This window comes from Theobroma umbraticum, unplaced genomic scaffold (assembly GCF_002168275.2).
Source record: "Theobroma umbraticum cultivar Fairchild unplaced genomic scaffold, ASM216827v3 scaffold_204.0, whole genome shotgun sequence".
Lineage (NCBI taxonomy): Eukaryota > Viridiplantae > Streptophyta > Magnoliopsida > Malvales > Malvaceae > Theobroma > Theobroma umbraticum.
This window is the reverse complement of record NW_018397267.1, coordinates 64,485-78,106: the sequence shown is the minus strand read 5'-3', so window position 1 is coordinate 78,106 and position 13,622 is coordinate 64,485. Positions and strand designations below refer to the sequence as shown.

The 13,622-nt window shown below is 39.4% G+C and overlaps 3 protein-coding genes across 3 annotated transcripts; all 3 read left to right on the top strand.

The window, feature by feature from the left end:
- Positions 1–6: 6 nt before the first annotated feature.
- LOC110423906 (enhancer of mRNA-decapping protein 4-like) lies at positions 7–5,031 on the top strand. The gene is made up of 7 exons (XM_021438326.1): positions 7–413; positions 576–935; positions 1,492–1,611; positions 2,707–2,877; positions 3,611–3,775; positions 3,963–4,091; positions 4,560–5,031. Exons 1-7 carry the CDS (start codon positions 48–50, stop codon positions 4,863–4,865), a joined length of 1,617 nt encoding a protein of 538 aa, XP_021294001.1. The 5' UTR covers positions 7–47; the 3' UTR covers positions 4,866–5,031.
- A 139-nt stretch (positions 5,032–5,170) lies between these two features.
- Positions 5,171–8,335, top strand: LOC110423905 (pentatricopeptide repeat-containing protein At3g24000, mitochondrial-like). Its single transcript, XM_089784868.1, is given in 4 exon segments — positions 5,171–6,146; positions 6,149–6,919; positions 6,922–7,749; positions 7,834–8,335. Coding segments are annotated over 3 exon segments (1,953 nt in total). The 5' UTR covers positions 5,171–5,311; the 3' UTR covers positions 7,269–7,749; positions 7,834–8,335.
- Positions 8,336–10,074: 1,739 nt separating this feature from the next.
- Positions 10,075–13,621, top strand: GAUT4 (galacturonosyltransferase 4). Its single transcript, XM_021438548.2, has 9 exons — positions 10,075–10,378; positions 10,459–10,493; positions 10,584–10,625; positions 10,713–10,785; positions 10,884–11,041; positions 11,258–11,520; positions 11,727–12,084; positions 12,352–12,927; positions 13,178–13,621. The coding sequence occupies exons 1-9, from the start codon at positions 10,279–10,281 to the stop codon at positions 13,451–13,453; spliced, it is 1,881 nt and encodes a 626-aa protein (XP_021294223.1). The 5' UTR covers positions 10,075–10,278; the 3' UTR covers positions 13,454–13,621.
- The last annotated feature ends 1 nt before the right edge of the window (position 13,622 follows it).

The following is a 13,622-nucleotide window of genomic DNA, read 5'->3' as shown; positions in this document are numbered from 1 at the left end:
AAAGAGAAAAGGCCTTCTACTCTCAGGCATCAGATCTTGGCATTCAGATGGCCAGAGATTTTTGTGCCGAAACTTATGATGTTGAGGGAGCTCAACAAGCTAAAGATGTTGGTGTTGCAGGACAAGCAGACAGACCTAATAATGCCCGTGATGGGGAAGACCAGAATGGGACAAAAGATGTCCCTCCAAAAGTTGGTGAATCAGACACTGCTATCACTGTTTCCCCATCTCTAGCTTCTGCTAAAGGGAAAAAGCAGAAGGGGAAAAATTCTCAAGTATCTGGCCCATCTTCCCCTTCAGCAAGTCCATATAATTCTACAGATTCATCTAATGAACCAGGTTGCAGCTCCGGGGCTCTGTCGGCTGATACTGCTTTTTCCCAATTGCTGGCCATGCAGGATGTGCTTGAGCAGGTAGTGTGTTTTTTAAGATAAATTTAAACAACTTTTTGAAGATAGGATTCTCTCTCTCTTTTTAATTTTAAAAGAATCTCCTCTTCAAAGATGTGAGTGTATCTGTGTGTTAAGTTTTGTGATATCATATTCTTAATATGATGATTTTGTTACATCAAGCAGTTAGTGAGCATGCAAAGGGAAATGCAGAAGCAGATGAATGCAATTGTCTCTGCTCCAGTTAACAAAGAAGGAAAAAGACTGGAGGTATCCTTGGGCAGGAGCATTGAGAAGGTTGTTAAGGCCAACACGGATGCTTTGTGGGCTCGTTTCCAAGATGAAAATGCAAAACATGAGAAGTTAGAGAGAGACCGTACACAGCAGATTTCAAATTTGATCACCAACTGTATAAATAAGGACTTGCCAGCCATGTTCGAGAAATCCTTAAAGAAGGAAATATCTGCAGTTGGCCCTGTTGTAGCTCGTGCTATTACTCCCACACTGGAGAAAAGTATATCTTCTGCTATTACAGAGTCATTCCAGGTAAAAGAGCCAAATTGTGTTGTCATCTCAGAGTGTTTGGTGTCCCATTGGAGTGAAGTGTTCATTTATTTGGGCAGGTGCACCATAATGAATGAAGCCATGACAGGAAATGTGGCAATTTTGTCTTATGGGAAATGTTAACTGGTGTCTATTGGCACTGGTTAAGTTGATATTTATAAAAAGATTTTTGTATTTGATGTATTGTTTTCTCTTGAATTTGGTGAAACTAGTGCATCAAAGGAAAGAACATGTCCTAAAATAGTAATGTAACTAACCTTAAAATATGCTGATAGGTGTTAAGAAGACCCTTATCTTATTATTGGAAAAGGAAAATCATGCTGTAAACATCTCCTATCTTCTTGTCTCTGGGTAGATTTTAGTAGAGCCTCAAATGTTTATACACTATTTGTTGCTGTGATACCTTTCTTTCAACTATTGGCTTCATTCTGAATGGTGAATTTGCTCTTCTAAATGCTAGTAAACTATGGTATAGAATTTCCATGGGTCACTGAAACAGTGGTTGTTATGTCCTCAATTTTAATTGGGCATTTTGCAGAAAGGAGTAGGAGAGAGGGCAGTGAATCAACTGGAGAAGTCAGTTAGTTCAAAACTTGAAGCGACAGTGGCCAGGCAAATCCAAGCACAATTTCAAACTTCTGGAAAGCAAGCACTTCAGGTGATTTCTGTTGTATATATCCTCTCTTTACACTAGTTCTATTGGCTGTTGTTTTTCTTTAATTGAATTTATTTGAGCCTTCCCATGGATTTATTTTTCCCTCTTTTGTATCTTGACAATGAGGGTACTTTATTTCTAGATGATGAAGGTGCATTGATAAATCTAAATTGTTTAGTTAAAGATCGGTGGGGGCATTCTTGTCTGAAAAATAAGCGTTCAGATGTCTCATGGACTGTCCTAAAAGAAATTCATAATCTTTCTCAGGGATGGTCTACCTTTAGTGTAAAAATGCAGTTACTTGTAGTGTCCAATATCATCAAAGTCAATAGAAACAATTCTTAGTGTACATTCTTATTCCATTGGTTCAAATGGATTTTTGGTTTGGCATTCTTTTTTAAATGCTTTTATATGCCATAGAGCACCAATTTTCCACCGTGAGCTGCAGCTTTCAGTTAGATGTAGGAAGGGCAGGGAAATAGAATTGTTCCTTTCCTCATTTGATCAGTTGTGGGTCTACTCAATGCATGAACTTCCTTTACTAAGATGCAGTAACTCTTAATTCCCTTCAGTAAGAAATTCTTGTTCCCATATTTCCAAGTTTAGGCTTAGCTTCAACTCTAGTTTATGTGGATACATGTGGTTGTACTTACCCTGCTCTAGAAGGCAGATGAAATCCTCTCTTGGATTTAAAGTTGATGACCTGGGGAGGAAGTAGATACCCTGCCTAACATCTCCTTAATAAGAAGGGTATCTTTTTGGCTTTAGAAGCTGTCAGATTCTGGGATGTCCAAAATCTGTGCTGAAATCTCTAGTTATTTTTTTCTATTGTACTTGGTGTTGATTAATTCAGTCTCTCTCAAATTTGGCTTTCTATAGGTCATCCTCCCCAGTGACAGATTTCTTTTTTTTTTCTTTTTGCATCTTGTTAATTTGGTGTAATCTATTTGATTGACTTGGAGAAGATATAACTTTCTTTTTCCTTTTGGACTTTGCTAAAATTTTTCTTTTGTTTGGAATGAACGTTCATTTATCTTTCAATTTGAACTTTCCTAATGTTTTTGTGCTGATTAGAAATTGATGGCTTTGTCCTTGCAGGATGCATTGAGGTCTAGCTTGGAATCCTCCATTATTCCTGCTTTTGAGATGTCATGCAAATCTATGTTCGAGCAAATTGATGTCACATTTCAGAAAGGGCTAATAAAACATACAACTGCTGCTCAGCAGCAGTTTGAGAATTCCCATTCTTCCCTTACTGTTGCTCTACGGGTACGGTAGATTAGTGACAGTAAGCTCATTGGTTCCTATGATTGTAACTTAATTCCTACTTTGATGTGTTAAATATGTTAAATGTTACCTTTCTTGTATGAACAAATTTAAATTGAATGTTCTTTTCACATGTAGTTTTTACTTGGCTTGGTGAAAAATCTTGGGTTACAGTCAGTATCTTTTCTAGGATGGGCATCTGTAGAATATTTTACCATTTAATCGTAGCTATGGACTGAATGACGTTGCACAATGAGTTGTATGCAGTAATAGAAGTGTCCTTTACCCAACCATGTTTATGCAAAATCCTGTTGTCAGGCTTGTATGCTACCAGGATGAATTCTGAAGTAGATCTTTATGCCCTATATTAGGATTTGTGTTTGAACGGAAGATTGCTGGGAATATAGTATTAGCACCTGGTAGTTTTTACTGACATGCTGTAGGGTGGAAACATAGAAGGATGGCCTTTAATTTTATGCAATGTATTATGCTGTAGGATAGACTTCACTGCTACCAAGAAAATTTTTGGATGCAGGTTTTTATGTTCTATCCTAGTATTTCTGTTCGAATGAATAATTATTTAGGGTATATAATTGTCACCAGCTGATTTTACTGATATACAATATGGTGAAACTGTACGAAGGCAGCTTTTTACTTTTATGTAAAGTTCTGTCCTGTATGGTAGACTTTGCTATTATAGATAAGTTTTTTAATATGGCCTGCTTTACATTTGCAGGATGCTATTAATTCAGCAACTTCAATCACACAGACCTTAAGTGGAGAATTGGCTGATGGGCAACGTAAACTTCTAGCTATTGCAGCTGCAGGTGCCAACTCCAAGGCAGGAAATCCCTTGGTGACACAGTTGAGTAATGGACCATTGGGTCATCTGCATGAGATGGTATGCTTACACTCACTCTCTCTCTCTCTCTTTCTACCCAACAGGGAAGTAGAAAAAGAAGAAAATCTTTGATGCAGAGATTAATATATATTTTCATAAATAAAGAGTAAATCTCACTGTCATTGTATTTGCAACTTGTGAGGAATTCATGTTTATTTTCCTCACTCTGAGGGTTATATATGTGTAGCAGCCAGAGGCACATGTGGATCCAACGAAAGAACTCTCAAGACTGATAGCTGAGCGGAAATATGATGAAGCCTTCACTGCAGCCCTGCACAGAAGTGATGTCTCAATAGTTTCGTGGTTGTGTTCTCAGGTAAGTTCTGCTTCTGCTTATATACACCTCTGAATAGTCGTACTCCCATATTAAGTGACTAATAACATGTATGGGTTCATACAATCTGTAAATATTGTTTGAATATGGCAAAATTTTGCTCAGCAGTTAGGTTTGATGCAGTGGTAGTATTTCTAACCACTGGTCACCTTAGCATATGCCAGCACAAAGCATTTACTTTTAAAAGTTTTGAGATTGATGACTGTATAAAATATGCCTGATTGGTGATCCCCAGCCAGGAAAGGGGCCGGGGTAATTGTATATATTTAATATTTGTGTATTCGAAGTGGTTTGATGACATGGAAATTAAATTGTTTTTCCTAGCAATATGAATAGCTGAAAGATCTTGAACTTTTATCTCTTTTTATTCTAAATGGTGATGACATTACTTTCCAGAAGGATGTACATAACAGAAATCTATGCACCTAACTGTGCTTTTTGATACACCAGGTTGATCTACAAGGGATTTTGTCAATGAAACAATGCCCGCTGAGCCAAGGAGTTTTGCTGGCTCTTTTCCAGCAACTAGCTTGTGATATCAATAAGGAAACGTCTAGAAAGCTGGCATGGATGACTGATGTAGCTGTTGCCATAAACCCCTCAGATCCAATGATTGCCGTGCATGTGCTACCCATCTTTAGGCAGGTCTCTCAGATAGTGGACCATCTACGAAGCTTGCCCAGTACATCTGCATCAGAATCCGCCAGCATCCGTGTTCTTATGTTTGTCATAAACAGTGTGTTGGGCTGTAAATGATCATTGCCTCCTGCCCCCTTTGTCTCAATATATTGTGCAAATTTGTAAGAACATTTTGTTTTGTATAGAAATCTAGGAACTTCCATTGAAAAGACGAGCGGGATTATTTCCTAAATTCAGTTTGTATGGTCACAATTTGTGTGAAATAGATAAGTTTTTAATGGTCTTTGGGATTCGTCTCATGCATTCATCAATGTTTTGCGTGCTGACTGTGGCATGCTCCTGCAAGAGATTCCTACTTGCTGTCTAGTTTAGAAGGTAAACAAATGTTGTGTTTGTGCTTGCGGTGTTTCCTAGGCGACAGTTTATATGTACGCCACAAGTCAATGGCAGCAGATTGAGTGGATGGCAGTTTTGGGTGAGTGTGGGCTGGCATTGGCATTGCAGAATGAACTGTTTTGCTATAGAGTGAGGCAGTGGTAAATGGCTTTCTTAATAATCGTATAATGGCGATGAAATTGAAATCTAGAGTTGCCTATGCAGCTTCCCGATATAGCACTTATGCATTGCATCAACTCTACTTCCTCGCCAACAAACACAATGGGATTCTTCTTCTTCTCTTCTTCTTGCATCATCGAAGACAAGGACCTTCTCCAAAAGAGCTTGCATCCCTCAGGAACTGGTCTTCACGTTCTGGACCTCCTCGATCAGGGTTCTCTGGAACCCCACGAACTCTCTACCATCTCTTGCTCAAAAAATGCACCCGATTGAGAAAGCCCAAACTAGGCAAAATCGTTCATGCCCACATCCTGAACTCCCTCTTCCGCCATGATCTCGTCATCCTTAATTCCCTCCTCAACATGTACGCGAAGTGTGGCTGCTTGGACGATGCCCGCAATCTGTTCGACCAAATGCCTGTCAAAGACATGGTCTCGTGGACTACCTTGATCACTGCGTATTCTCATCATGGTTTCCCTTTCCATGCTATCCTTTTGTTTCCTCACATGCTCTCCCTGGGTTTCTTTCCCAATCAGTTCACCTTGTCTAGCCTTTTAAAGGCCTCCGCCGCCCTCCCTAACGCGCCCCACATCAACTTCCACGGTGCCCAACTCCATGCTTTTTGTTTCAAGTGTGGTTTACACTCCAACGTTTACGTGGGCAGCTCCCTTTTGGACATGTATGCTCGCTGTGGTTGCATGGATGAAGCCCGCCTCGTCTTTGATGCTCTCCATTCCAAGAACGAGGTCTCATGGAATGCTTTGATTGCTGGCCACGCTAGGAAGGGCCAAGCTGACCATGCACTTTGGCTCTTTCGGAAGATGCTTAGGCAAGATTTTCAACCACTCATTTCACCTTTTGCAGCATTTTTGGTGCCTGTGCCTCCACGGGATCTCTGGAACAAGGCAAATGGGTTCATGCCCACGTGATCAAATCCGGGGGAGAGATCGTTGCTTTTATGGGGAACACCCTTCTCCACATGTATGCAAAATCTGGTAGTATCCAAGATGCTAAAAAGATTTTTGATAGGTTGGTAAAAAGTGATGTGGTCTCTTGGAATTCCATGCTCACTGCATATGCTCAGCATGGGCTTGGCAAGGAAGCGTTGCAATGGTTTCAAGAAATGCTAAGGATTGGAGTTGCACCTAATGACATAACATTTCTGTGTCTTCTTACTGCTTGTAGTCGTGCTGGACTCTTGGACCAAGGACAGTACTATTTCAAGTTGATGAGTAATTACAACATTGAACCACAGATTTCACATTATGTTACCATTGTTGATCTCTTTGGTCGAGCTGGTCTTCTTGACAAAGCCGAAAGGTTTATAAGAGAAATGCCAATCAAACCCACTGCAGCTGTTTGGGGAGCATTACTTGGTGCATGTAGGATGCATAAGAATATGGAGTTGGGCACTTATGCTGCTGAACGTGTTTTTGAGCTTGATCCCCACGATTCTGGACCCCTTGTCTTGCTCTCTAATATTTATGCCTCTGCAGGTAGATGGAGTGATGCCGCTAAAGTGAGAAAAAATGATGAAAGAGAGCGGGGTAAAAAAGGAGCTGCTTGTAGTTGGGTGGAAATTGAGAATACAGTCCATGTGTTCGTGGCAAATGATGATGCCATCCACAGATGGAGGAAATCCAGAAAATGTGGGATGAGATTAGCGTAAGAATCAAGGAAATCGGATATGTCCCAGACATTAGCCATGTGCTTTTCTACATGGACCAGCAGGAGAGGCAAGTAAAGTTGCAGTACCATAGCGAGAAGCTTGCGTTGGCATTTGCACTTCTCAACTCTCCTCCTGGATCCACAATTCGTATTAAGAAGAATATCAGAGTTTGTGGTGACTGCCATTCAGCAATTAAATTTGTGTCGCAAGTGGTGAGAAGGGAAATCATCGTAAGAGATACCAATCGGTTCCATCATTTCCGTGGTGGCTCTTGTTCTTGTGGGGACTACTGGTAATGCCTGTTGTGGTTATGAACCAAGAATGCTTGTTGATGTGCTTAGAGCTGACAGAATGTGGACCACGCGTTGACCTCCTGTTTTGAAATGAAAGTAAGTTAGTTGTTAAGCAAGTCCCGTCCTGAGATGGCGGTGATTATAGGATGCAAAGTTGAGGACAAAATAATGTCCTGTAGACCACAAAATGAGATGACAAGGTACAGTGAAATCTCATATGTTCCCTTGCCTCTCTGGTAAAGATATAGTTTAATTGCTGAAAGCTCAATCATGGTTGCTTGCAAATGTGGAAACCCAGGAAAATCACGTGAAAGGCTGTATATTTTGGAGAAAATATGGTCCGTGGCATTGAATGTAAACCGTTTCCCATACGGGTGATGTTTTTGAGTACCATATCTGGACTGGAGTATTACATCTGTATTAGTGATATGAATAGGAAGCCAAGCGGCAAAGTGTGGACTGCTGGGATGGAAGGACAGATAAGGTTTTGTTCTTATAAATAAACATTCAGTAATTCTTTGGCATTTTCTTTTACCATATCTCATATAATATCATTTCGCTTTTCAAGGAAGAAAAGAATTGCTGCAAATCAGATTGGTTGAGCTTTGTATTCAAGATCTGATTGTGAAATTGGCAAATGAATGAGAAGTAGCTCGTGCTCCCTGTTTCTGTGCTCAGATTGGTATCCTCATGGTTTCATCAGGATTACTTCATCGTCTCACATTTGCGAACAGAGTAGTTGCCATTATGATATTGCAAGGAATTGGTCTTTCAGTTTCAGTAATTTATACCAATGTTGTGGCAAACTGAATAGAGGATTCAACAGATTAAAAATGGAACGAAAAAAGTGGCATCTGGTGCTAAAATTAGGGTGGAGAGCTGAAAGAATGAGGATTGAGCAAACGCAAAAGCAGGAAACCACACATTTGCAATCTGGTTCGGCAGGCCGCATGCATATGTGGTTGAGACGGTTGTGTTTTAGCTTAAATTGGCGTAGCGTGTGAGGCTGAGCAAAGCTTAATCATCATCGTTTTCAGTTTGCAGTTTTCGACAGGCACAAGACCAACACCACACCATCAGTTTGAATGGAAACAAACTGTCCCTTGAACATCACCAGGTCAAAAACGCATCAGATTTACAACCAAGATATGGCTTTGATTTTACTTGATCTTCATATAAAGCTATCTTGTATTGCTTGTGGTTTTAAAGTGACATGACATGGACAACATATTCCCACTTCATTTTGAACATGGCAATCTGAATTCATCTCTTTGAAATATCATACTCTGCTGCGAATTAAAAGCATGCTATGTAAAATTATGAGTTGAACGCGTAATATAGATATATCCCTTTGTTGACAGAAACCTGGAAGAAATGGAAAGGGAGCAGAAGAAGAAGAAGAAGAAGAAGAGAGGAAGAGCAGAGGAAGATTCTTATTACAAGAAGTATTTACACCAGGCTGCCAAAATACGAGATATGGAGCATTGCAATAACAGTGTAATGGGAAAAACTCAAGACAGCAGCAAGGATTACATATCATCATTAGGAGTATTTGATATCCCCTGGATGCTTGACGGAATTGTCTCAAGATCACAAGATTGGAATTATGTTGAAGACAACTTCTCATCATCCCTTGCTGACACCTGCGGCTGCGGCTGCCGGGTTAAATTTTCTGAGAATTTTGACGAGAGTGAGGATGGGCGTGGGCTGGAAACGGATTGCATTTGGGCCTCCTTGCTCCAACAAGGTCAGGGTGGGCCCAATAAACAAAGCTAGCTAATTTAAAATCAAAATCTTTTTTTTTTATTGTAGTCTTGTAAAAAAGAAGCATTAATTTGGAAAACTAAAGAATATATAAATATAGATATTATATTATATTCGAGTGTAAAAGCTGTGTCAAGTAAAAGCCTAAATGGGTGGTGAAGATGATGAAGAGAGGAGAAAAAGTAAACAAGTTGGCTAAGTGATTAGTCCAATTTGGTGAGTATTGTATTTCAGTTTGCACTATGGTTAATATATATAATACATGCAAATTCCAAGGGTTTGTGGTAACAAAATGGAGATGGAAATGGCGTTTGAGCATCAAATGGCAATCTGCCGACACTTTTGTCTTTTTCCTTGGCATGCCACCATGCAGATAACAGTGATGAACTCACTCTCTCTCCCTCAGTCAGCCATACGTAGCAACACAGACAAAAGAAATCAAGAGTGAGATTTGTTGCCACAAATCCAAAATTAACCATTTACTCGCATGTAATTTTCTTTTCGGCCAAGCACACAAGTAGTAGTATTCAATTCTAGTACTAATTGTCTAATAATGCCATGATAGATATGAATGAAACCGTAGTTCTGAATTGATTATGCCAAGGTAATTGGATTCCTGTTCCACTCATTTAAATTAACAATATTATCTTGGGTTGCACAATGTTGTACAGACAGAAATGACGTTGATGTGGGCTTAATCGTTTTTTAATGCTCCAAAAGAAAGAGTGAGACTGGTTGCCTTTGGATAAATCACTAGTTCACAAGAATTATCAATTTATTTAGGCAAGTGATTAGATAAGATAATATAAAACATTTATCTTCCAAAAATAAGTCATGAATAGGAATTAGATTAAGATTTTTTTTCCCGTAATTACGGTATTAATTATCTGCAAATTTGGAAAAAAGGGAAAAAGTTGTCCAACACCAACAGGCAACAGGCAACAGGCAACAGGCAACAGGCAACAGCTATGGTCGACCATTGACTGACGAATTAAAAATAATACGGAAAAATTCCAATTCCAATTAATAAATATTAAAAATAAAAAACCTTTTCTGTCTCTCTCTCCCTCATCCAAGGCTCCTCCTCCTCGTCTATCTGTTATGCTTTTTCCTTTCCTTCCGCCTCTGCCAACACAATAGTAGCACGCACGTACACAGAAACTGGCTTTTCTCTCTTTCTTTCTTGTGGTGAAGAAATGTCAAGATTGTTGTCAAAATAAAAAATAAAAGATCAAAAAGAAAAAAAAATATGAAGGTGAGGCATTTGGTGTTGGGTTTGCTGTCGGTTACCGTCATTGCTCCCATCTTTCTTTACACCGATAGGGTCGCCACCTTCAATCCTTCTTCTTGTATGTCTTTTCTTTTTAATTATTGCTTTTCATTTTTCCTCCTCCTTTCTTTCAATTGTTTTTAACGCTAATTTCTGCAGCTACACGCGATTTTCTTGATGATGTTGCAACTTTTGTAAGTTCCTTTACTCTTTCTTTGCTTGCGTTCACAGTAAGAACGATGCAGTCATAACAAGATAATATGAATCTCTTCGTTTTTCTGCAGACGCTGCTCGGCGACACCAGGCGTCTCAATGTTCTTCCTCAGGTACTAATATAGATCCAGCCATCCTATTTATATTGATTGATTTCAGATCTTACGCCTTCAATCTCTAATTTTGGTGATTGGTGATAGGAAACTTCCACCGCCATCAAAGAACCCGCTGGAATCGTATATTCGGACCCCTCCAACAATTCTTTTCGTAAAGGTAGACAATTTCTTTCTTTCTTTTTCCTGCAATTAGTAATATAATTTGATTTTAGTTTGGGCAATGCCAGTGTGAATTGATGCTGTTTGATTTCCCAGTCACAGAGACCAGGGAGCATAAATCAACACGAGTGCTTTCTGCTACAGATGAAGAACGTCATCCCCAATTACACAACCCCATTAGACAGGTCACCATCCCTGCTCCTGCCAATCTCACCACTCTCCTCGATTCCCATCCCAATGCATCTCACCGCTGGGTAATTTCTTCCCTTTTCTTTTTCCTTTCATTTTTTCATTTTCTCAACCTTTTCAGAGCATGCCTTTTAGCTTTCAACAACTATAAATCTGCTTAATTGCTTTGCATTTCCAAATTCATGTTTCACTACACCTAAAACCGGTTTCTTAATAAATGGAACTCTGAACCTCAATGTGGACTTTTCTTAATAATTTTACCCTCTTCGTTCTATCTATAGGGTACAAAGCTTGAGCAACAACCCACTCAACTGGCTGGCAACATTGATCAGAAAGAGCATTCAGATAACAAATCCAGCACACTGACTGAACCACTAGATGCTCAGGTACGTCATCTCAAAGACCAGCTCATCCGCGCGAAAGTGTACCTCTCCCTTCCAGCCATCAAAAGCAACCCGCATGTTACAAGGGAGCTTCGACTGCGGATTAAGGAAGTTTCACGTGCTCTTGGTGATGCAACCAAGGACTCTGATCTGCCAAAGAAGTAAGCTTTCTTTCTCAGCATATGACAACTGCACTCTGTTTAAACTTTCTTCATGGTTTATCATTTGTCAAATTCTATCGGATATCCCTTTTCTTTTCTTTTTTTTTTCTTTTCATTTTCAGCCACCTAAGTTTTTGAAGCATTTTAGGTATAGAATGTGGTTTCCACATTGTTTTAATCTGTTAATATGGATCTTATTTTTGCAGTGCCTTTGATAAGTTGAAAGCAATGGAACAATCCTTAGAAAAAGGTAAGCAGATTCAAGATGATTGTGCTGCTGTGGTAAAGAAGCTTCGGGCTATGCTCCACTCAACGGAAGAGCAACTCCGAGTCCACAAAAAACAGACTATGTTCTTGACACAATTAACTGCAAAAACCCTTCCCAAGGGTCTTCATTGCCTGCCTTTGCGTCTTACTACTGAGTATTATGCTTTGAATTCTTCACAACAGAACTTTTTAAATCAAGAGAAATTAGAAGACCCCCAGCTGTACCATTATGCACTTTTCTCGGATAATGTACTAGCAGCAGCAGTTGTTGTAAACTCAACTGTCTCCCATGCTAAGGTGAATGTACTCTCCTATAAATACTTAGTTTGTACTTGCTTTAGTAGCCAGGAGAAAGAGAAATGGTCTATCACCTTAATCTTAGATTGCCATTATCATTTTATTTTTTTATTTTTCACCCAATTTCTTGGGAAGTAACGGTTAAACTATATATGTGTGCATGCATGTGTGTGTATAAAGTAACTTGATATATGTACATTTTGACATTTGATCCCTCTGCTTTTGGTTGACATTTTGAACTTATCAAATTCACTGAATTCCTGGCAGCACCCTTCAAATCATGTTTTCCACATTGTTACGGATAGGCTTAATTATGCAGCAATGAGGATGTGGTTTCTAAGTAATCCACCAGGGAAAGCCACTATACAGGTCCAGAACATTGAAGAATTTACATGGTTAAACTCAAGCTACAGTCCAGTCCTTAAGCAATTAGGTTCTCCTTCCATGATTGATTATTACTTCAGGGCACATCGGGCCAATTCTGATTCAAATCTGAAGTTCCGTAACCCAAAATATTTGTCCATCCTGAACCATCTACGGTTTTACCTACCAGAGATCTTCCCGAAACTGAATAAAGTGCTGTTCTTAGATGATGATATAGTAGTCCGGAAGGACGTCAGTGGTCTTTGGTCCCTGGATTTGAAGGGCAATGTCAATGGTGCTGTTGAGACATGTGGAGAAAGCTTCCATCGGTTTGATCGGTATCTCAACTTCTCAAATCCTCTCATCTCAAAGAACTTCGACCCACATGCCTGTGGATGGGCATATGGAATGAATATTTTTGATTTGGAGGAGTGGAGGCGGCAAAACATCACTGATGTATATCATAGATGGCAGAAGCTGGTAAGTGATGTGCAAATCCTGGCTAAACTTTAAAATAGACATGAAATTGAAATTTTGACTTATTTATCCAAGAGTCATGAATATGATTTAACTTTTTTATGAGTGGGTTAATAAATGCTAAAAACTAGGTTGGGAATTTTAATTGAGTGTTTTTGGGTTCATTGTGGACATACCCTATACTTAAAAAAGTACATAGTGTTACGCTGGTGAATTATCCTGTTTTTGATTTTCAAGTAAATTTTGTGTGCAGAATCATGACAGGCAATTGTGGAAGTTGGGGACACTGCCTCCTGGTCTGATAACATTTTGGAAACGCACTTATCCACTCGACAGATCTTGGCATGTGCTTGGGCTTGGGTACAATCCTAATGTAAACCAGAGGGAGGTAGAACGAGCTGCTGTTATACACTATAATGGCAACTTGAAACCATGGCTGGAGATAGGGATACCTAAGTATAAAAATTATTGGGCAAAGTATGTAGATTATGATAATATGTATTTGCGAGAATGCAACATCAATCCGTAGAAAGCCTTGATGGGGATATCCTGATGTTAAAGTTTTTGTGGTGACCCATGAATTTTTACAATTCTACACATCTCTTTGTAGGTTATTCTGTTCAGAGGTATTGGGTTGAATTCATTCTTGTATACATTGTCAATTTTGATATCGGTTTCTTGCAGGTGTATTTGTAAAT

What these genes read in the sequence shown, in the direction of transcription:
- LOC110423906 (XM_021438326.1), top strand. Translation starts at nt 48, where the DNA reads ATGGCCAGAGATTTTTGTGCCGAAACTTATGATGTTGAGGGAGCTCAA. An exon ending in CTATTACAGAGTCATTCCAG is followed by an intron (nt 936 to 1,491) that starts GTAAAAGAGCCA and finishes GGCATTTTGCAG; the next exon opens with AAAGGAGTAGGAGAGAGGGC. An exon ending in TGGGTCATCTGCATGAGATG is followed by an intron (nt 3,776 to 3,962) that starts GTATGCTTACAC and finishes ATATATGTGTAG; the next exon opens with CAGCCAGAGGCACATGTGGA.
- GAUT4 (XM_021438548.2), top strand. Translation starts at nt 10,279, where the DNA reads ATGAAGGTGAGGCATTTGGTGTTGGGTTTGCTGTCGGTTACCGTCATT. An exon ending in CACCTTCAATCCTTCTTCTT is followed by an intron (nt 10,379 to 10,458) that starts GTATGTCTTTTC and finishes TAATTTCTGCAG; the next exon opens with CTACACGCGATTTTCTTGAT. An exon ending in GACTCTGATCTGCCAAAGAA is followed by an intron (nt 11,521 to 11,726) that starts GTAAGCTTTCTT and finishes TTATTTTTGCAG; the next exon opens with TGCCTTTGATAAGTTGAAAG.